Source organism: Crotalus tigris, unplaced genomic scaffold (genome assembly GCF_016545835.1).
Source record: "Crotalus tigris isolate CLP2741 ecotype Arizona unplaced genomic scaffold, ASM1654583v1 scf7180000024339.11422700, whole genome shotgun sequence".
In the NCBI taxonomy this organism is placed as follows: Eukaryota; Metazoa; Chordata; class Lepidosauria; order Squamata; family Viperidae; genus Crotalus; species Crotalus tigris.
Genome location: NW_024100509.1, coordinates 4,741,037 through 4,765,185, shown reverse-complemented (window position 1 = coordinate 4,765,185; position 24,149 = coordinate 4,741,037). Strand labels below are relative to the sequence as shown.

The window sequence follows — 24,149 nt, the reverse complement described above, 5'->3', positions numbered from 1 at the left end:
AAGCAAGATTTTACACATAGGCAGGAAAAACTAAATTAGGCAAAACCAAGCTCAAAAACAGTAACATTTTGAGATACTATTTTGATAACTTTTTGATAATACTATTTTTGACCAGTAGTAATATCAAGAAGGATAAATCTATATGTGACCTGAAACAATGAAGTGTTGCTTAATGGTGAAAAGAGCTGTCCTTTTTGATATTGTAATACAGCTGGTGCATGTCTTTCAATCCAACATTTAATCCAACACAGAACTGGTATCAGAACCAAACAATTCAAACAATACGTTCAATGCAAATCCAAGAAGCATTGGAATTGTCAATGAGGTAGATCAGATTCAATTTGTAATCTATATAAAATAACTGTAATATATATAAAATAAGTTAGCATTCATCTTTATCAAGGATAGAGATCCATAATTACAAGACATGGCACAGTTCCTGCTGGGTTGGAAACAACTGTTATAACTGGGACTTTATCTGAATTTGGTTCATATCTGCTTAAAATGCTCCTTAGAGCTTCATCTTTGACCAATAATAGAGTTACAGTACTCAGTTTGCTGGAAGGTTGTCATGCTATGTAACAAAAAGAGAGGGGGAATAAAAACACCTTTTAGTGATTGCTCAGATAATGAATGAATTTGTGTTCTCTCTTAAGAAAACTGTATTTTGTTATTTCCTTATTCTCATTCCCATTCTTACATTTTTCTTTTTCAACTGGCTTCTTTATGCAGCTTCCATCTAGTTTCCCATACCCTTCTTTTGTCTTTCATTGGCAGAAGGATTACTGAGAGTACTATAACAATAATCTGAGCAAGCATCAGTTATGATGGCTGTTTTAAATCCCTGCCTTGATTTCTATATAATCTGGAACCTTTCCACTCTCATAAATATCTTATATAAAAATATTTCTTGCAGATTTCATCTCCTGTTAGCAACAGGCAAAAAAGACTATGGAGGTAGAGTATTCATAAACCAGATTGTAAGGAATGACATTCAAAACCCCTGCATCTATTCTTAGGATATCTGAAATTATAAATTTATCTGATGATGATCTAAATGATAAAAATATAAACTGTTCTTTGAATTGAGCCTTACTACTGGTGATTTCGTGGACACATCTGTACAGTTTTCTTGGCAACAGGAAAGAAATGGTTTGTTAAAAACAACTTATTCTCAAATGTTTTTTGACTTTCCACCTAGCCTCCAACCCTGGGACTTCCTGATTAGTTTTCTATCCAAGAATGAAAACAGGCCTGACCCTATTCTGCATAAAACATACAAGCCCCAGCAAGACAGTAAATAATCCAACTTTCCTGCAACAATAAACATTAGACAAAATAGACAGACATGTTTTTATTTGGCCCATGTTTGCTAACTGAAGGATAAAGTGCCAGTTTTCCTGAATAATTTCAAAAACAGGACCAGATTTGGATGGCCTATAAACCTCTGGACTGACACAAGATGGGTCTGGCTATTTCCTGAGCTGAGGATTTGGTTGCAAAGTGAATCAGTCTATTTTGCAGAGTTCTACTACTTTTCAGTTCAGAATTCCAAATAAGATAGTTAATGCGAATAAATCAGACCATTAAAGCCATTGGCTTGAGGGCAGCATTGGCCTTCGTGCAAATATGTCAAGAGCCATGCATGATCGCGGTTGATTTTGGTTCAGCCACTGTCTCTCAGTCTGCCTACCTCACAGTCTGTGTGAACAATCTGAGTGCCTACTGAAGATCCACACCCGGGTTCAAAATTGGGTATTCTCTCCTGTGGAATAACTTGCCCCCATTGAGAGAGTAACTCCCACTCTGTGGCCTTCGAGAAAGCTTTACAGACATATATTTATTTACAGTACATTATTATTTCTTATAGTTACTATTTCCATAGGCTATAACTGTCACTTTGCTACTTTTGCATACTGCTTACGGTCACCTTGGCTGAACCAATTTATAAATTCAGTAATAAATATAATAAATAAAAACATTTAAAAATATTAAATAAAAATATTAAATAAAATCCTCAGAGCAACTCAGAAATGAGCTTACTGATCTAAGTACATATACAAACTGATAACTGGAGAACAAGCAAATTATTAATTAATTAATTTCACGTTTCCTAGTGAAATATTTTATATTGTTTATAATAGAAATAGAAACTCTTTCTGACTGATCTTCAGTTCTATTATAGCTTTATAGTTCATGGAAGCCAAATGTCATTATTATAGCTTTATAATTCATGGAAGCCAAATGTCATTATTAGAAGGCTTTCATAACATTTAGATAACATTTCTAGATAAATACCGGTAATCTAAATATTATTAGATAACATTTCTAAAGAAACAACAAAATTATTTTTAATGTAATAATCAATAAAAACCTAAACTGTGTAGCATTGCAGAAGTGCATAGTCTAATGAAGTCCAGTCCAATCTACTACTACAGCTAAGCCTCAGATTTGCCTTTCTGTTGCTTGGCCAAGAAGAGTGGCAAGGAAAGCCTGGCATGGAACTGGGTAGGATTGGGTTTTCCCCATATCAGCCAACCTATAAAAGACGGAACTTGTGTCTTTGCAGTCAACCAGACTGTCTAAGGCTAGCAAAGGGGCAGACATTTATTTATTAAGTTTACGTCTTTCTTATCTCTAGTTGTATTGAAAAATATTGGGATTTAAATATGAACTAAGGTGTTTAACTTCTCTTTGTTTGTTTGTTTTTAATAGAATTTAATGTTCATATTTTCATTTATGGGTGAAAACTTCTGTTTTATATGTACATAAACCTATTTAGTTCAGTAGGACTCTAAGGACCAAAAGTGTGGCCTCTTAAATACTTAAAAGCATTTTGAAAACTTTCTCTTTAAGCATCCAAGATGTTTACCATTAATACTCTGCAAGGATGGCAACTTATTCCTCACTTTGGGTTCAGTTCTCACAGATAAATCAAATTTCACCCAAGGGGCCAAATTTTCTAACATTTTATTATCAGAAAATGCCACTCACCTAAACAGTAAGATTTTTTCTGCCTGATTGCCTTGAAAACCCACTACATTTCTCAAGGATGTCAATTTAATTTTAATTAAATTGTATTATTTAAAATAGCTTCCTCTTTGATGTTAAAGTGATGAAAAAGGTCAATATTATTTCAATTTTTCACAGTACGTGGCCATGTTTTTAAAAACATTGACACATTGAAATGTCCTGTTTATTAGTATTTCTCTGGAAATATACTTCACTAACTTCTTTAGACATTATTACAGCATTTGATAGAATGGAAGCTAATTGTGTTTTTTAAAAAACTTAGTGGGGGATTGAATATAAATTAACTTTTATAAGGGGGTTGAACTAGAATATTTCTGAGGTCACTTCCAGCTCCATGATTCTATGAGTATATGTAAGCTCATTTATAATAAAATTAACTATATTGCTGGAGATGGTTATGATGATGATGATGATGATGTGACTAATATTTCTGCTTTGTTCCTCTTTTATTGTTTTATGGTATCTCCCAAACTGTTTCTATGTTTTCTTTTTCTTGAAAATTGTCAGATTCTCTAGAATATACAAATTTTTCAAATAGTTTCTTGATATCCATACTAATCTTATATATATATATATATTAATTTCAGTAGTGATCTGTTATTAACTTTCCATTGTGTCTTTGCTCTAGATCTCAACTTCTCATTGGGAGGAATCATACTAAGTCACTACAATGTGCCATTTTAATGTCTTTTTTCAAAATAACAATTTTTGGAAAAATATTTACAGTCCTATTGCTGCAGTTCCTGAATATGATTGTAAAAAACAGTATTTTGAAATATGATTACAGTAGATAATATTAGGTGAACGAGTGAAGGTGCTTTATATACAAAACAAGATTAACATTTTAATCCTTCACTCACCAAAAAGTATACATTATTACCTTTCAACTTTTGTATAATAGATGCATATTATTTAGAATGAGATACATATTTATTTTGAATGTAATATTATTTTTATGTAAATAAGGACACTTAAGCAGGTGTTGTATTTGCCAGTGGACATAATAGGAGGAAATGTGTTTATACGTTCATCTCCTTGTGTTATTTGTAAAAAATAATAAAGGAGGGATATCAATCAATCAATCAATAATAAATATTGAAACAAAATGTCTAATATGCAGCTAGAAATAATTTAAAATTCAGGAAAAAAACCTGCAGGTTAAAAACATTCAATTTGTGCAAGCAGCGCTGTAAGTTCAAAATCCATCCAAGGGTTATTGTTCAATTTTTAAAATATCTGCCCAGAAGAAATGGAAATCTCAGACTATCCAATTCTTTTTATTTAATATCTGGTATAAATATACTTTATTCTTCTTTCATAGAGCTATGAGGAAGCCTAGCACTCAATATGGTCATAAACTATATCTGAACATTTCAGTGCAAACATAGAAAACCTCACTATGATTGAGAGGCACTCAAAAAAAAAAAGGCAAGGATCATGCTGCATCAACAAAACTCATTCCTTTTATTTGTAGTTCTGTAAATGGCATATTTAATGCTATTTATTTATTTATTTATTCATTCATTCATTCATTCTATTTATCATAATTGTCTTTTGGTAATGAATGATAGCAAGAATAAATCAATAATTAATCTAAAAATATATAATCTGTATAAAGTATAAAAACTGCACAAACCATGCAAAACAACATGCATTTCTCGTTTATTTCATGGATGAGAAGAGCACATGCTAAAATCTGCCCCACATCTTAAACCAATGAAAAATAAAAATAAATGAACACCCTGATTCTTGGAGAGATTTAAATATTCATGAAGACATAGCTTATCAGTCAGATTCAAAAGATTTATTTCTTTCAGTCACAGACTATAACAAATGTAAATAAACATAACTGGAATTAAACAAGTAATATAACAAAGCATAAAAATAAATAAAATTATCAATCTAAAATATATGAACTATAAATAAATAAAAATATCTATATCATTTCAGTGTCAGATATCTATAATGAAATGGATGCGAACGTACTGAGGTAGTGGCAGCAAAAAACATTTTGAAACTTTGTTGCTTGAATACCTTTATATAGATTCACTGTACCACCATCATGATTTACTGTATTTGCTATTAGTGACTATAATAAAAGCTACTATTATCTTGTAATAACATCATCATGTGGCCTTTTAAGTTGCTCTTATCTTGGATTAGCCTTAAATCTACATTTGAAGAATAATAAAAGTAGGTGTATACTATTTTACTATACCACTTTAATTTCACTGCAATCAATTAAACTCAGAGATAAGATTTCATGGACGAAAATCCTAAAAGGGAACACAACTCAAGAAGCATGGGAAACTCTGAAAAATATGATGATAAAAGCCCAGTACAGCACAATACCACTGAAAAAGAAAAACAAGAAACTCAAGAACAAACCAGCATGGCTGCACAAAGCTCTCTCTAACACACTGAAAGACAAAAAGAACAAGTACAAAAAAATGGAAAGAGGGACACATAACTAAGACTGATTATCAGCAGACAGCCAGAACATGCAAAGATGAAGTCAGGAAAGCAAAGGCTCAGAAAGAACAAAGACTTGCAACAAAAATCAAGGACAATAAAAAAATTTCTTTCAACATATTAATAACAAGAAAAAAGTCAAGGAAACTGTAGATCCACTAAAGAGAGAAGATGGCAAGGAAGTAACAGGCAGTAGAGAAAAAGCAGAACTGCTTAACTCATTCTTTGCATCAGTCTTCACAAAAAGAAACTATAGCCCAACATACCAAAAAAAAAAAAAAAATACTGCAAAAGACAAACTAGAAATAAAAATTAAAATAAGCAAGAAAATGGTAAGAGAACATCTATAAATCACCAGTACCCAACAGATTACATCCCAGAGTTCTGAAGGAGCTGGCAGATGTTATCTCAGAACCACTGCACCACATCTTTCATAAATCCTGGAGCATTGGGGAAGTACAGTACCTGAGGATTGGAAAAGGGCTGATGTGGTTTCTATTTTCAAGAAAGGAAAAAAAAAAACGGAACCAGGAAACTACAGACCAATCAATCTAACATCAATATCTGGGAAGATCCTGGAAAGATAATAAAAAAACAGATCTGCGAACAACTAGAAGCAAACAAAGTTATAACTAGTAACCAGCACAGGTTTGTTAAAAACAGATCATGCCAAACCAATCTTATTTCATTCTTTGATAAAGTGACTAAATTAGTAGACCAGTGAAATGCTGTGGACATAGTATATTTAGATTTCAGTAAGGTATTTGACAAAGCAGACCACAATCTGCTGCTTAGTAAGCTACAAAAAGGTGGGATAGATGACATCACTACCAGATGGATCTATAGCTCGTTGGCAAATCGTACCATTAGTAGTCCTCAATGGTACTACATCCACATGGAGAGAAGTAAGCAGTGGGGTACCACAAGGCTCCATCTTAGGCCCAGTATTCTTTAATATCTCCATAAAAGACTTAGATGAGGGAATAGAAGGGGAACTCATCAAATTTGCAGGTGACACTAAACTGGCAAGAACAGCCAACACCCCAGAAGACAAGCTTGGGATTAAAAAAGATCTTGAACAATGGGCCCTATCCAACAAAATGAATTTTAATGTGGAGAAAAGCAAAGTTTTACATTTAGGCAGGGAAAATCAAAGGTATAAGTACAGATTAGGTGAGACCTGGCTTAAAACAGTAACTGTGAGAGGGACTTTGGAGTCCTAGTGGACGATCACTTGACCATGAGCCAGCAGTGTGCAGCAACAGCCAAAAAAGCTAATACAATCCTGAGTTGCATAAACAGAGGCATAGAATCAAGATCATGTGAAGTATTAGTACCACTTTAGAAAACCCTAGTACAGTGGTGGCGAACCTATGGCACGCATGCCAGAGGCGGCACTCAGAGCCCTCTGTGGGCACACGCTCCATGCCCCAGAGATGGCAACTGTCCCTCTTCAACCAATCACCCACTAACTCACTGAGGTCCCACATGGCCAGATGCATCCCAGCATGGCTGGTTTCCCATCCCTCCGTCCCATCCCTCCTGGCCTCACATGCTCTCCTTTTCCTGGGCACAACCCACTGCATCGCCTCTTCAGCTGTCAGCTGAAGAGGTGGCTTCTCTGAACTTCTGGCAGCGGGCTGCGGAGCCCCAGAGTGTGCCGGTTAAGGGGACAGCAGGCTGTGGCTGCTGACGAACACTGTCAGCCCGTGCGCTTGCTGGCCTGTGTGCAGGGGCCAATGGTGTCAGGCAGCAGCCGCCCCGGCCTCTGCCTCACCTTGCCCTGTGACAATGGCACCCCCGCCCTGCCTCACCTTGCCTCCTGCCCACCATCCCACCTGCCAGAGACCCTCTGGATCTCCCCCAACCCTGCCCATCCCCCAAAGGCGTCCCTTCCCATGAGCAACATTGAGGTGACCATACCCATCTTGGCCACACCCACTCTGTCTGCCATGACCACTAGTCACGCCCACCCAGTGGGCCACACCCACCTGGCACCCAGCGATAAATAAGTGGGTTTTGGGTTGCAGTTTGGGCACTCGGTCTCTAAAAGGTTCGCCATCACTGCCCTAGTAAGACCAGACCTGGATTACTGCAACCAGTTTTGGTCATTATACAATAAAAAAGATGTTGAGAGTTTGGAAAAAATTCAGCGAAGAGCAACTAAGATTATCAAAGGCCTGGAGACTAAAACATATGAAGAATGGGTGCAGGACTTGGGTCTGGCAAGTCTAAAGGAAAGAAGATATAGGGGTGACATGATAGCAATATTCCAGTATCTGAGGAGCTGCCACAAAGAAGAGGGAAGTCATGTTATTCACCAAAGCACCAGAAGGCAGGACAAGAAACAATGGTTGGAAACTTACCAAAGAAAGAAGCAACCTGGAATTAAGGAGAAACTTCCTAACAGTGAGGACAGTTAACCAGTGGAACAGCTTCAGAAATCGTGGGCGCTCCACCACTGAAGGTTTTTAAGAAAAGATTAGACAGTCACTTGTCTGAAATGTTATAGGTTCTTCTATTCTATATTCTATTCTATTCTTATATGAGCATGAGTAAAATCCTCCTCTTCAATGATGAATTTTCTTGGAAAACCATTTTCTTTGCCTAAGATTATAAAATGGGGGTGGGAGGACATTAATTTTGACCAGTTTTCATGACTGCAGCAGTAAGGATTATTGAGATGTTTTAAATCCCATCATTATTACTTTCAAAGATAAAGTGGTGAACATATCTAATACTCCTTCCTCTTCCTATTTTCCCCATAACAACATCCCTGGAAGGTGAAGTGAATCACCCAGTCAGCTTTCATGCCTAAGGCTAAACCAGTTTCCTGGTTTCTAGCCTAATGTTTTAATCACTACGGTAGACAAAGTGGCTCTCTTTGAATGAAACTTTGAATGAAATGTATTATAATACCTTCATTTCAATGCTACAAAATATTGAGGATAATTCTTATTGTGTAATTTAACATCATACTTTGTGTGAATATTATACAAACTGATTTCAGTTGTATGGACTGTGATTATATCAATTCTCCTATTCAACAGGATGACAACTTCAGTGGATGGCACACAACAGACTCTTTAAGGTCAAACTAAGAGTATTGATGTTTTAAATTTATTAGATTTTATTTAATGATTTATCTCTGTTGATGGATGAATGCACAACCACCAATCCTAGATTGGTGCAAATGTGGAAGGCCCCTGAATTTTACTTTTGTTGTGTAGGCTAGGTATGTTTTAACTTTATGAAATTAGTGTTAGTTGACAGGATGATTTTACCAAGGCAACACAAAATTGAAGACAACTAGATTCTTGTTTTATTCAAGCCCTTCCTTGATGGAACATATTTCACCTTTTGTCCAAGCTTCTAGAAAAATTGTAACTGTAGACAGTCCACATCTAGTTCTTTGATAATAGCCTGCCTAGCCATAAATTGGTCTGGGATTGCAACTCATTCCCATTTCTGAAACTTAATTTAGGAAGCTGGAACTTCATTCTTGCTGGGAGGATTCTTGCTGTATACTTTTAAAAAGCCCATCCCCCTCAAAGCTATTTCTTTCCACTATTCTTCAAGAGAAATTATTGGAGCCCAATTGCTATATACAGCCAAAACCACTTTTATCCCTCCTATCCATTTTTTAAAATTAGCAAAATAGTCTTTTAAATCTTCAGCATGAGTGTAGCACAATCTCTCATAACATCTTATACTGAAATATTTCCTTGCTGTTTGGCCACAAGAACCACTTGCTTGAATCCACAACATTTTCAAAGCAATCAATAATTGTTTCTGGGTGCAATTTGACTGATCCTACGAAAAATTCGCTGGTGGATTTCCTGCACTACCCAATATCAATTCTATTATTACAAGCTCACCAGCCATCCCAAAGGGTTTGTCTGAGTTACATAAATCCAATGAGTAGATCCAATTGCCTTCCTCCCCTACCTTTCCCACCAAGGAATTTTGATAGGCATATACCAAAATCCTCTTCAAATTTTCCCTTTTCAGTGTCCTGTATCATGCACAACCTTGTAGAAGTTTTTGAATTGGGGCAGGGCAAGGTGTCATTTGTTTAGCCATTGGACAGTACAAATTTGTTTTGAATTCAGGCTTTGCTTAAGGCAGAACACTGGGCTACATATATCCAAAGCCCCTCAAGGAATTGAAAGGTGCCTGATTTGTGCCAGAATATGCCTAGGTTTTTGGGGGGGCGGGAGGGAGGGAGGTTCACAAACAAATCCCAGGCAGCAATTTTGGGAGTGGCATGCCCTTGCTTTCTTACTAGAGCTGAGGAGAGTAACTGGCTCAAAGTCACTCAGCTGGTTTCACACATAAGGTAGGACTAGAACTCAGTTTTCCCATTTTCCAGCCTGATGCCTTAATCCACACATCAAACCAACTCTCTAAAGTATAATATAGTATCTGTAGTATATTCATTTTGTAAATTTTATTTAAGAAGATTCAAGCATTTTTACTTTTAAAAAAGGAGCAACTATAACCATCAATTTTTATATAAAATGGCATAGCTTACAGCAATTTTCAGTAAAAACCAAGGCAAGAACAGCCTGGATAGATGAGAATGAGTATTCATTTAGATCAGCATTGTATTTCAAATTGCAAGCCAGATGGTACTTAGAAATCCATAAATAGCATGTGAATAAAATAATTCCTCCACTTTCCTAACCAACTGTTACTTGTTTGAGATGGAATCAATTAATATCCAATAAGAATCCTAAACAGTACTATCATGGAAGAGGGAAAACATATAAAGGAGCATATTCTATTTGTCACTGGGTCAGTAGAGTAATGATAATATTAGGCCCTAAATTTAATGATCTTATTCCAGTTTGTTTTTCTCATTTGAAAATAGACCCTTTTGTTGCAGAAAGAATAAATACTAAAATGAGCACTTTTCATTATAGAATAATCAAACATAAATATTGGAAGAACATCTACTCCAATCCTTTGCCCAGTGAAGGAACCCAATACTACAGTATTTCCAACTGACAATAATACAACCTGGGTTTAAACATCTTCAGGAAAAGAAAATTCCAGCATCTCCCCCAAATAACCCCCACTGTTACTATTTTCTTGTAATTTAAAGCCAATGTTTCTTGGTTTTCTTGGAATAACTCTGAACATTTATATCCCATCTTCAATATGACAATCTTCCAGAAACTTGAAGATGGCTACTAGGTTTCTCCGGTTTTCTTGTTTCCAAGTTGAATATACATAGCATCTTGAACTGTTCATCGTATATTTTTCGTCCCATGCTCCTTAGCACTGTAATCATTCTGTTTTGGACCCACTCCAATATGTACACCCAGCTCTTTCATATGAAACATTTCTAAAAATAAGAAAATATACTGAGGGAACAGTTACACTTCCATCATGACTCTTGTCAGCTCATAGGCTATACCTGTGTCCATTCTGTTTTCTGGGTTATCATTGTAGGTATTGGTCAGTGCAGGAATCTGGACTTCAAGCTACCCCATTTCATCTATTTTGTTTTTAATTTGTAAGAAGTTGGGAAGCCATCTTTCTTTAGTGAATGAAATGACATCAATTCTGGCCTTTTTCCTCTAAATCATTTTCTTAATTTTCATTGTTGGATCAAGACATACTTTTTGGTATTTGCTTTCCCATCCCACCCAACACCAAGAGAGACAATAGATATTTGAAAGAGCTGCTTACCACCAGAATGGCATTAAAATGGTCACTCTTCACCTTCTGTACTTGAATGCAGGATGCTGGCACTTGCAATAATCCCGCCCCCTTGGAAAGGTTTCTGGCATCTCTGTTGGACATCAAGTTGTTATTGCTAGTCCCTACACCTAGGGCTGCCCTATATAAATAGGTGTGCGTAAGCTTCCCCATCCCTGCTATCTCAACCATCTCTGGGGTAAAATGAGAGCTTGGGAGCATGCGCACATTGTACCGGTACTTTTCATACTCATCCGTGGAATAACAACAATTGCAAGAGGGGTTAGTCCTACAGTGGAAAAGTCGAATAGCAAAAAGGAAAATGATAAATCCAAAAAAGACAAGGGAAAGGCAGCCCAGAGCAATGATCAAGTAGAAGTTCAAGCTGGACAGCTGCTGCCCATGTGTTTCCAGGCTGTCATCAAAGTCTGGGAGTGCTTGTGGGAGAGTGTCAGCTAGTAGGATGCCCAGAGTTACAGTAGAGGAGAGGGGAGGATCCCCATTGTCTGTCACCAAGATCGCCACTTTGTGCTTGATGGGGTCACTAGATCTCATTGAACGACTAGTCCTAAGTTCCCCAGAATTTGGTGAAACCTGAAATAGGCTTGTGTCAGAAGAGTGCAGAAGGTGATAAGAAAGCCAAGCATTCTGCCCACTGTCTGGGTCATGGGCCACCACCTTGGTCACTAAATAGTTGGCATCTGCCAAGCGTGGCACAATTTCAACCGCCACTGAAGCATTTCTCACATCTGGATACAAGATGACTGGGGCATTGTCATTTTGGTCTAAGATAGTAATACTGGCAATAAAAGTGGCAGTCAGAATTGGGAAGCCATTGTCCTTTGCCTCTACTTGGAAATGAAAATTTTGGAGTTGCTCAAAGTCAAAAGTGTCTTTTGCATAGATGATTCCATTGTCTGCATCAATGGCTAAATATCTGGATAAGGAGCTGCCCTGGATGTCAATGTCCCTGAGAAAGTAAGATACCCGACCATTCTCCCCGAGGTCTGGATCAGAGGCCAACATCTGGAAAACAGATGCCCCAGGCTTATTGTTCTCTGTTATGTAAATTTCACGGATCTGGTTGAGGAATTTGGGAGGATTGTCATTCACATCCGCAATCTGCACCCACAGTGCTTTCTGAATGGCAAAGGGAGGGGAACCCAGATCAGAGGCAGTGACCGTAATGTTGTATTCACTGACCTGTTCTCGATCAAGAAGATCACTTGTGATCAGGCTGTAGTAATCATCAAAAGAGGACCTGAGTTGGAAGGGGATGTCAACAGGAACCTTACAAATGATTTTCCCATTCTCACCAGGATCTTCATCAGTAATACTCAAAAGAGCCACCACTGTGCCCAACAAAGAATCCTCTGGGATGGGGCTGGACAGTGAAGTGAGTGTAATTTCTGGGGCATTGTTGTTCACATCAGTAATTTCCACCAATAGTTTGGCTACACTGGACATGCCGAAGACTCCTTTATCCCTTGCCTCAATGAACATCTCGAGCAGGGGCTTCTGGACACGTAAAGCACCGTTGACTTTGATCTCCCCATTCTGGGAGTTGATGCTGAACATCTTCTGTAGCTCAGGAGATGTGCTGTTGCTAAACGAGTAGAAGACCTCTCCATTTTGACCTTCATCTAAGTCTGTGGCTTGCACCCTGGTGACCAGAGTACCTCTAGGAGAGTTTTCCAACACGTTGGCTCTGTAGACAGAATGCTCAAAAGTAGGGGCATTGTCATTTGTGTCCAGGACGGTTACTACAATCTGGGCGGCTCCAGACCTCTGGGGGCTCCCTCCATCTTTAGCTGTGATAGTAAGCCTGTGAACGGCCTGCTGCTCCCGATCCAAGGACTTTTCTAGTACCAGTTCAGGATATCGGCTCCCATCCCCGCGAGTCTGCATTTCGAGTCTGAAATGCTGGTTGGGACTTAGAATGTAGCTCTGGACGCTGTTAATGCCTTCGTCGAGATCGTGGGCAACCGGGAGAGTAAACCGGACTCCCGGAGCCAGGAACTCTGCGACATTCACATGATATTCCTCCAGCAGAAAAGTAGGAGCGTGATCGTTCACATCCAATATTTTAAACTGCAGTTTATAAAGTTCCAGGGGGGTTTCTAACACGAGTTCGTAATTCAGAGAGCAGGTAGGTTCTTGTGCACAGATCTCTTCCCTGTCGACGGGCTCGTTAACAGACAAAGCTCCGGTGCTCGCATTGAGGTTGAAATACTGCTTACTTGAACCGGTGATCATGCGGAATCTGCGGGAGGGCAGCCGAGTCGCATCAATGCCCAAATCCTGTGCTAGGTTCCCGACGGGAGCGCCGCGCTCAGTTTCTTCGGCGATGGAGTACTCTACTTGTCCACGCACGGTGTAGAAAATAAGGCAGCACACCATTAAATAGACCCGCATTCTTTTTCCCTGGCTTCCTTCCCGCTCACCTCCCTGCAGATCGAGTCACTCGTAACATAATCCCCCGTTTTCAACAAAGAGCTGAAGTAAGCGATGCCGCAGCCGACGGGAGAAAAGGCCAAGCCAGGAAGCCCGTTTGCTTAAACGCACGGGGAAAGCACGGGCTCACGTAGGCGCCGGCCGAAGACATGGCTCACCCTTGGCCCACCCGTGCTGAGCCGGGTCGGACTAGTCCTCCGCCAAGGCAGCCGCCAGCAAGAGATGAGATCATGTGCAAAGAGAAAGCCCTCGCGTACCGGAGCCTGCACCACCCTGGGCCACAGCGCCGCTTAGAGGCCTCTTCCACAGCGGCGAGATCCGTAGCCCTTCCTCCTGTATCACGAGGTCTCCAGGAAAAGGAGAGACACAGAGCCGAGCAAGGCGAGCGGAATCGCCGAATCTGCAAAATCATGGGCTGCGGGAGAGAGCGTCCTTCTCCGTTATTGATCGAAAATGGAGCCGTGTTAGAAAAGGAAAACATTTGTCCGACTGTGGGGACCTGGTTTCTTCTCCAGCTGGAAAATGGCCAGCCAAACCAGGCGGAACGGCGTGTAAAAAGGGACGCTTATCCCGAAGGAGCAGTGGGTCGAAAGAAAGCCAAGATCAGCAAGAGCCTTCTGAGGGGGCTTCCTTCAGAAAAGCTGACTGAAGAAATAACGGAATTAGGTGGGGTTTTTCTTTTTATGAAGAAAACTACTGTCTGCGGCATTTAGTTGACGCCGAAGATAATATACGTTAAGCCTGAAAGTCAAAAAGGATCATAAGAAATAATGGCAGCTGGGAAAGATAGTCCAGACTCCAGTATTTCCAGACACTGGAGATTTTCAAAAATGAACTGGACAACCATTTGACTGGGATGGCATAAGGCAATCATGCCTTGAGCTGGCGGTTGGACAGAAGATCTCTGAAATCCCTTCCAGCCCAATGATTCTGTAATTTTATGAGTCCACATTCATAAGCACATCCAACCCACATCCAATCGCAATCTATCGTTCTTATAACTTAAAATACCTTATTCTATATCCTACCAAACAGAATTCCTGGCTGAGGAATTCTGGGAGTTGAAGTCCACAAATCATAAAAGGGCCAAGTATGAAGACCCCTGAAACAGAACAAGTCTTAGGGTCTTTTTCCAATCCCACTTAACACAGCATAATCACGCTCCTGCAAAGGGTGGGGTTTTTTTTCCTGCTGTCATGAAACTCCCTTACTTGCTCTTCCAGATGCGCTTACACACAAAAAAACAACAAAAGAACCCCTTGGCACAGGACCAGAGCAACTCATCAGTGCAGTGCATTATCATTGATAAAAATTTCAGCTCCATCCCATGCTACGGAGAGTGAGATGGGGAATATTTTCCAGCTGGCTGTTGAGTTTAGTATGAGGAAAGTGAAACAAAGGCAAAGGAATTCACAAAACTCTGTCGTTAATATGCCCTGCATAGGGCAAAGAACAATACCTTTTGTTGGTTTATGCCTAGGAAAAGATAGGGATTGCCAGTGGAGTAGTGAATATTATGCTGATACAATATTCTGCCAGCTCAAAGTTAACACTTTTCAACCAATTCATGAGAAGAGTCCTTAATCTTAATAATAATGATAATAATAATAATAATAGTAAAGTTGGAAGGGACCTTGGAGGTCATCTAGTCCAACCCCCTGCTCAGGCAGGAAACCCTACACCATTTCGGACAAATGGCTGTCCAGTCTCTTCTTAAAAACTTCCAGTGTTGGAGCATTTACTGCTTCTGGAGGCAGGCTGTTCCACTGATTAATTGTTCTCACTGTCAGGAAGTTTCTCCTTAGTTCTAGGTTGCTTCTCTCCTTGATTAGTTTCCACCCGTTGCTTCTTGTCCTGCCTTCAGGTGCTTTGGAAAATAGCTTGATTCCCTCTTCTTTATGGCAGCCCCTGAGATAATGGAATACTGCTATCATGTCCCCCCTTGTCCTCCTCGTTAAACTAGACATACCCAATTCTAGCAACCGTTCCTTATATGTTTTAGCCTCCAGTCCCCTAATCATCTTTGTTGCTCTTCTCTGTACTCTTTCTAGAGTCTCACATCTTTTTTACATCGTGGTGACCAAAACTGGATGCAGTATTCCAAGTGTGGCCTTACCAAGGCATTGTAGAGTAGCATTAATACTTCACGTGATCTTGATTCTATCCCTCTGTTAATGCAGCCTAGCACTGTGTTGGCCTTTTTGGCAGCTGCAGCACACTGCTGGCTCATATTTAGGTGATTGTCTACTAGGACTCCAAGGTCCCTCTCACAGTTACTACTATTGAGCATGGTGCCACCTATGCTGTACTTGTGCATTTGGTTTTTCTTGCCTAAATGTGCCTAAAAACCTTCTAGGTGACATTGTCACTTGTACTTGAAGACCATCATTCTGTGTCCTGCACTCTGAAATAGGTCATTGAATTGAACAAGTATCTCATCTCAAGATTAAACATTCCATTTCCCCAAGTATCCTCACAGCAACTGGTTGCAAAATTGCTGACACACTATCATCTTACTTTCACAGTTTGCAAGAGATTTTAAATGCAGGAAGAATGGATATTTGTGACAGAGGTCTTCCTCTTTTAACTATCACTAAGCTTTTTTTGTTGTTGTTGTTTTACAAATCAAACAAGTGCACATATAATGTATCAGAAACAAGAACAGGAGGGGCAGGTGCTAACCATTTATATTACTTCCCTTTATTTGTGCTGCTTCAGAATTAGTAGTTGATTGGGAGCACTGACTAAATGATTTTTTTTTTTGCATTTTCCTATTGGATAGCTCAATAGAACATTGTTTGATTCATATTTCCAGATTGACAGGAATGAAGATGATTGTAGTTCAGTTTTAATTTGATTTTGAGGAACTGAGACTGTAAGTAATAGTGTGTGGATGTATCTTTACTTTCCAGTTTACCTTTTTTCACTCAGTTTACCTTAATTCCTCTCAATATGAAATCCCTAGAAATGGCCACAATATTTGAAATGATCTAATTAATGGAAAATAGTGTAGAATTATTGCTTCCATAAGTTGGAAATCGTATTTCTTTTAATGGTGCCTAAAACTATATTTGTCTTCTTCATAGCTACAGTGTGTTATGACTCATCTTACAATAAATTACAATCCCAAAAAGTTTTTCACGTATGCAGGTATTCTCCTGTATTTCTGCATTCTCTTAGTTATTAATTTATATTTGTCTCTAAAAAATTTCATTCTCTTACTCTATCTCACCTTCTTAAACTTAATTGTAGATTAAATAAATCAAATCAAATACAAAAAATGGAAAGAGGCGCACATAACTAAGGCTGATTATCAGCAGACAGCCAGAACATGCAAAGATGAAGTCAGGAAAGCAAAGGCTCAGAACGAACAAAGACTTGCAACAGAAATCAAGGATAATAAAAAAAAAAGTTTCTTCCAACATATTAACAAGAAAAAAGTCAAGGAAACTGTAGATCCACTAAAGAGAGAAGATGGCAAGGAAGTAACAGGCAGTAGAGAAAAAGCAGAACTGCTTAACTCATTCTTTGCATCAGTCTTCACACAAAAAGAAACTATAGCCCAACATATCAAAAAACCACTGCAAAAGACAAAACTAGAAACAAAAATTAAAATAAGCAAGAAAATCCGACTTTGACGAATATAAATCACCGGGACCTGACAGATTACATCCCAGAGTTCTGAAGGAGCCCGGCAGATGTTATCTCAGAACCATTGCACCACATCTTTCATAAATACTGGAGCACCGGGAAAGTACCTAAGGATTGGAAAAGGGCTGATGTTCCCATCTTCAAGAAAGGGAAAAAAACGGACCCAGGAAACTATAGTACAATCAGTTTAATATCAATACCTGGGAAGATCCTAAAAAGATAATAAAAAAATAGATCTGCAAACAATTAGAACAAACAAAGTTATAACTAGTAGCCAGCACAGATTTCTTAAAAACAGATCATGCCAAACCAATCTTATTTCATTCTTTAAGAAACTGATTAAACTAGTAGACCAGCGAAATGCTGTGGACGTACCGTATATTCCGGCGTATAAGACGACTTTTGAGAGCGATGAAACAGCCTCCGAACTCGGGGGTCGTCTTATACGCCGAGTCATAACGTTATTTATTTATTTATTATTTCCGGCGTATAAGATGACTTTCTAGGCATGCGACTCGGTGTCGATCATCTTATACGCCGGAAATAACGTTATTTCCGGCGTATAAGATGATCGACGCCGAGTCGCATGCCTAGAAAGTCGTCTTATACGCCGGAAACTACGTTTATTTCCGGCGTATAAGACGACTTTCTAGGCATGCGACTCGGTGTCGATCATCTTATACGCCGGAAATAACGTTATTTCCAGCGTATAAGATGATCGACACCGAATCGCATGCCTAGAAAGTCATCTTATACGCCGGAAATAACGTTATTTCCGACGTATAAGATGATCGACGCCGAGTCGCATGCCTAGAAAGTCGTCTTATATGCGACTCGGCGTCGATCGTCTTGCGACCCAGCATCGAACTCGAGGGTCGTCTTATACGCCGGGTCGCCTAATACGCCGGCATATACGGTAGTATACTTAGATTTCAGTAAGGCATTTGATAAAGTAGACTACAACCTACTCCTTGGTAAGCTAGAAAAAGGTGGAATAGACAACATCACCACCAGATGGATCTGTAGCTGGCTGGCAAACTGTACTCAACGAATAATCCGCAATCATCCACATGGAGAGAAGTAAGCAGTGGGGTCTTAGGCCCAGTACGCTTCAATATCTTCATAAATGACATAAATTTTTTCCAAGCATATTTTTAAAAAGTAACCATGCGAAACTGCAGTTCTTGATTTTGAAAGGAAATTAAAACTAAAGGTAGTTAAACATGGATCTTGGAGTTCAAGAAATTGAATTTTAATATAGTCAGATCAGCAGGATTCTGTGGCAGCAGAGGCTAATAGGAAAAGGAACTCAAATTGGATGTGAGTGCCTAAAGAAGAGAATATTAAAAGCACAAATTGCAAAGGTCCCCCCCACCCCCAGAGGTATTATTACCAAGGTGGTAGGTATCCTGTATTTAAGCACATGTCTATATTTGTCAACTTTCACTCCGTTATTTTCAGCTGATTTTTCTCTACTATCAAATTCATTTTGAATTTTCTGACATAGGGTATTACCTATCCCACCCAATACTGTTTCTCTCCATTTCTTTATCAATGATATTAATAAAAATATTGAAGTATAAGGAGCTCAGAGTTAAATCTTTTGGCTCCCCACACATTAACTCACTACAGTTCAATATGGAATGATTGATGAAAGTTGAATATGATGTTTGAACCAGCTAAGTTTCCATGCTGTCCAGCCACTCATAAGACAGCTGAAATACCAGATATGAGGACCATTATCTGATTGTTAGTACAGCAAATCTGGGTTTCATGCTCAGCCTCTTTGGACTCACCCTAATTAATGTTGTGCAAGTGGCATGAGTGATTAGGGGAAATACAACTATTAGAAACACTAACTTATATAGAAAAATCTACTGATAGTTATACCACCTTATATGTCGCCTTATTGTAAATCATACCATAAAATCCATCATGGTCAGTTACATACAAGCAACAAGTGATAAATCTTGATCCACAAAAGATGTCTCGTATGTATTCGAATTTACAGCCCAAATGTTGGAGATGTGGTTGTATGGATGCAACTTATTATCATATTTGGTGGTCTTGTAGAAATATAAAGGCTTTTTGGATTAAGATTTGGTGGAATATTCAAAAAAATTTTAATAGAAGGATAAAATTTACACCACAATTATTTTTGTTAAGTATTATTGAAGATTGTGATAGCAAAGAGATTATTTTAATGTTGAATTTTATTACGGCAGCAAGGTTATTGATTGGGCAATGTTGGAGAAAAGACTCCTTGCCTACCTTAGAGGAATGGTTTCTTAAAGTTTCTTATTTATCAGAAATGGCAAAAATATCAGCTTATCTGAAAGACCATTCACAAGAGAGATACAACTCTATATGGAAAAGATGGGTAAATTTTGTTCAGAACAAATATGGGATTGGAAAGTATTATTTAGCTTTTGAATAACTTATTGTATAAAGTTGTTATGCTTAGATTTGTTGATTTTATTGTAATGGAGTTAAATCCTAATTTTTTTTAGGATTTATGTATAATTGATTGATGTTTATTTAATTTTTTATGTTCTTTTTTTGTTGTTTTTAGCTCTGTATTCAGCTCTGGGAAGGGGGGAGGGCTAATGGGAGGGGGGAGGGAGAGAGGTGGGGAGGGATTTTATTGTAAAATGTTTATAAAAATTTCAATTTAAAAAAATCCATCATGTTCAGTTACATACAAGCAACAAGTGATAAATCATCATCATCATTATAAAATACAATCATACATCACAAGCTATAACACTCATTGGATAAGATACTAATAAGCAATCAACATAAATCATAATAGGATACTAAATAAAAGCAATCAACATAAATCATGAGATACAAACAACAAAGTTATAATTATAAGAAGCTAAGGAAATAGGTAATAGGACAGATGAGAAGGATGAGTATGATAGGCACAGGAATTGTGATAAATTCTCTGTAACAAATTCAGTTGTCAACTCTGTCCCCACATCTAAACTGGCAACTTCATTACAAATCATATCACCAACAACATTGGGAAATACACATTTGCTCTTCCTTTAGCACAATGTACATCATAGCTCTTTACAAGTCTAATATGACATGCGTCTTATTGAACAATGGGCCAGCCCCTAAAGAAAAAAATAAATCTGCCATTTGAAACAGTAATATCCAAAACAGAGTGTCTTTCCCACTATCCCACCTACTCTCTCGTCTCTCCCTACAACCAGCATTGATTGTGAATTCACAGAATTCATAGAAATTCCCTTTTTTATACCAGCTTCATATTGTTGGTGAAGATACAGTATCTTTATTGGTTTTGCTGCCAAAAATTCATATGGCTGATCCCTCAAAACTAAATAATTCATCTGGTAAAGATATTTCTTGAATAAACTATTTTAAAACTCTATTAGTAACATTCAGTTTTTACAATTTTATATCAATTTTATCTTAAGATAATTGCTGTCAAGCATCCATAAACTGATGGAAACGTAACTGAGTCAAAAGAATGAAATAAATACAGTAGTCACAGAATGGAAAGTCTTGGAATTGGAGACAACCTAGTCCTCCTCTTGCCCAGTGCAGAGATATACTGCCACTGTGATCCATACAGAAATGCAGTAATGTACTACTATTACTGCTACCACTAACATCCATTCTACTTCCATTCCAGCAACATTTCTGAACTTGTCATATTGTAGAAAATACAATGAGTCTCCCAATATTGTTGACTCCCACTTCAGAGAAGCAAAGATTGAAGGAAAGGACATCCATCCATACCACTACCAGTAGCCCCAAATTTAGGACATTGTTATTTAGTAGGACCAAAATTCTCTAGTTATAAGTTTTTTTTTATTTATGTATTTATAAAATTTGTATGGCTGCCCATCTCAAAATACCAAAACAAAAGCAATATAACAAAATTATACAGCTAGTTCACACTTAATGACTGTCCTATTTAGTGACAGTTCAAAGTTACAACAGCACTGTAAAAGTAACTGTCAAGATATGAAGATTGCTTGCGCTAGGACAGGCATGCAGCTTCTAGCTTGCCAACAATTCCAAGGATTGCTACAAGAAGTGGCTGACCAGCTCAGACCCTGGGAGCAGATAGCTATGGACCTTATCATGTAATCACCTGAGAGTGGGGGGAACACCATGATTTGGACCATGGTTGACCTGTTCTCCAAGCAAGCCCACTTCATCATGTGTCCTGGACACTCCATCATGTCAGATAGAGGGGTCCAGTTTACTGCTAGGTACTGGAGGGAATTTATGAGGATGATTGGGTCATCCCAGGGGCTTAGTTTGGCTTTTCATCCAAGTACAAATGGAGCGGCGGAATGAGCCAGTGCAATGGTGGAACAGTACCTGCATTGCTATGTACAGTAAACTACCAGCAAATCAACTGGGCAGGGCTTCTGCAGTTTGCAGAGGTAGCATATAACAACACAGTACACAGCAGTACAGGTATCACCCCATTTAAGGTAGCTATGGGAGTGTAATTTGTGCCCATGCCAGAATGCCCTCAGGAGCATTGGTACTTTGACTGAGTGGGTAGATTCATTCCAGAATGTCTGGAGCAACATGAAGCATTGGTCAAAGCAGCTGAAAGTCAGAAAAAGCAGGCAGATAAAAAGCGAGCTCAAGAGACATTTCATGTAGGAGATAAAATGTATCTGTCCACAAAATACATAAAGTTGAAACAATCTTGCAAAAAGCTAGGTCCAAAATACATAGGACTTTTCCCTATTGTGAAAGTCATCAATCTGGTGATAGTAGAGCTCAAACTGTATACTGGGTAAAATGCATCAGTCTTCTGAAACCATTTCAGAGCTCTAGGATGAGGCCAGCGGGGAAGCAGTCCCCAATCCAATAATCATGGGGGGTGAGACACAGTTAAGCAGATCCTAGATTCCAGGATCCATAAAGTGAAGTTACAGTACCTAATCTAATGGAAAGGTTACCCAATATCTGAGTCCAGATGGGTAAAAGTTCACAATGCGAAAGCAGATCGCTCAGTGGAACGATTCCATAATAAACATCCCTGGAAGGCGGGGCCATCGCGAGAGAAAGTTAACAAATAATAATGTGTATTCATTGTTTTCCAGGTTCTCCCAACTCTGTAAAGGGGCCAGCCTGTCAAGCTACAAAGATTGCTTGCGCTAGGACAGCCATGCTGCTTCTAGCATGTATAGAATACACAGGGGAATGTATAGAATGAACAGGTAGTTTTTATCCATTGGGAAGCAAGATCCCAGTAGAGATGTTATGGCGAGCAGAGACTTTCTTTTCATAAAAATGGCCCAAAGATTAATTGGACAATGTGACTTGAAGCATCTTTTAACTATCTTTCTGGTGCCATATTGCCAGAGCTGGTTTTTCATTCATTAGTGCCAGTATGCTGTGCTCAATAAAGTTTTGCATTAGAGATTGTAATGTCTCAGGTGTGCTTACTTCGTTGGGATTGTCAGCCGGAACCTTGACAGTAACTTTATAACAGTTTCTTGCACTTGCAAACATAGAAGAGTCCCATGGTCACATGATCAATGTCACATGATGTTTTGCTTAATGACTGCTTCATTTAGCAACAGAAATTGCATTAGAGTCATTAAGAGAGAACTACCCCTACATATTTAAGGCTAGCATGTAGAACAGAGGTGTCAGAACTGCCGGCCTGCAGGCCGGATGCATCACATGGAAGCTGCGCCCACCCCATTGCCGGCAATGGCAAAACCAGCCCGATACGTTGCGTGACATCACGTGACGTCGCAAGTTTGACATGCCTGATGTAGAATATAAGCTGGACTAAAAGTAATGATGGGAAGGGGGTTGTAATCATACGTAGAATAAATGGTTGCAATCAGCACCTATAGTTCTTATCTTTCACGTTAAAAAATAGAAGTCAGAATTAGCTTGAAGTGCTAAGATTTTTTTATTTCTAGCAGGAAAATCCCCTCAATAAGAATGGAGTGCTTTGGGGCAGAAAGGCAAGATATAAACCAAAGAAAGAAAACATCATCATTTCTATCAGAACCGCATCATTAATTTGAATTCTTAAGTTTAACTTTGTTTTTGGGGATGTTTGTATGCCATGGAAAGCCAGTATGATGTGCTGGTAAATGCACCAGGTAGAAACCAGGAGACTTGAGTCTTTGCATCTTGGCTGCTTGTGTGTGTGCATAGCACACTAAAGGAGATGTTCTTCTCCCAATCCCAGACATCATTGGTATTTCCCTGTCTGGTGCCCCCTGCCAGCAAAACAGGACGTGGAGGATGCTGCTGCTACATGTGGAAGCGTGGAGGAGAAAGTTTGCAGGAAGCAGTTTCCTCCGAGTCCAACTTCTGCCTTGACAGATCTCTGGAGAGCAAGAGGAGGAGGCAGGGGAGCAGCGCTCCTGGGTCGTGCACAAGGGAAGCTGACCCTTCTCAAAAGGGAATTCCCATTTCCAATCAATGCATGGTAAGGATGCTGGCTTGTTGGGGCATCCTTCCTTCACGCAGCTCCCCTGCCACCCACTCCTTCTCTCCAGAGATCTGCAGGGGAGAGAGAGATCAGGAGGGCAAGGCGCAGCCTCCATATTGGCCACTTCTACCTCTCCAAGCCCGCCTCGATTAAACATACATTATATATAAATTATAATACAGCCAAAAAGAAAACATAGTTAAATCGATAATTACAGCTCTTCACGTTTTCTGGAAAAACCACCTTTATTGATGTTAGGAAGGAAGAGCAAATCTTATTAAGGAACTCTTAACAGGGAGGGAATTGAAGACCCCAAAAGGTCTCGTTCTTTCTAATCTGCCTTCCCTTTGAGCCTTTAGTTCTCATTATTTTATTA

General features: G+C 38.9%; 1 protein-coding gene across 1 annotated transcript in view; it reads right to left on the bottom strand.

Moving 5' to 3' along the window:
* LOC120300278 overlaps positions 1-24,149 on the bottom strand; it is a 119,337-nt gene that overhangs the window by 52,814 nt on the left and 42,374 nt on the right. The window contains 2 exon segments of the mRNA XM_039326097.1: positions 11,203-13,652; positions 13,655-13,765. Coding sequence (XP_039182031.1) covers positions 11,203-13,652; positions 13,655-13,765 — 2,561 coding nt within the window.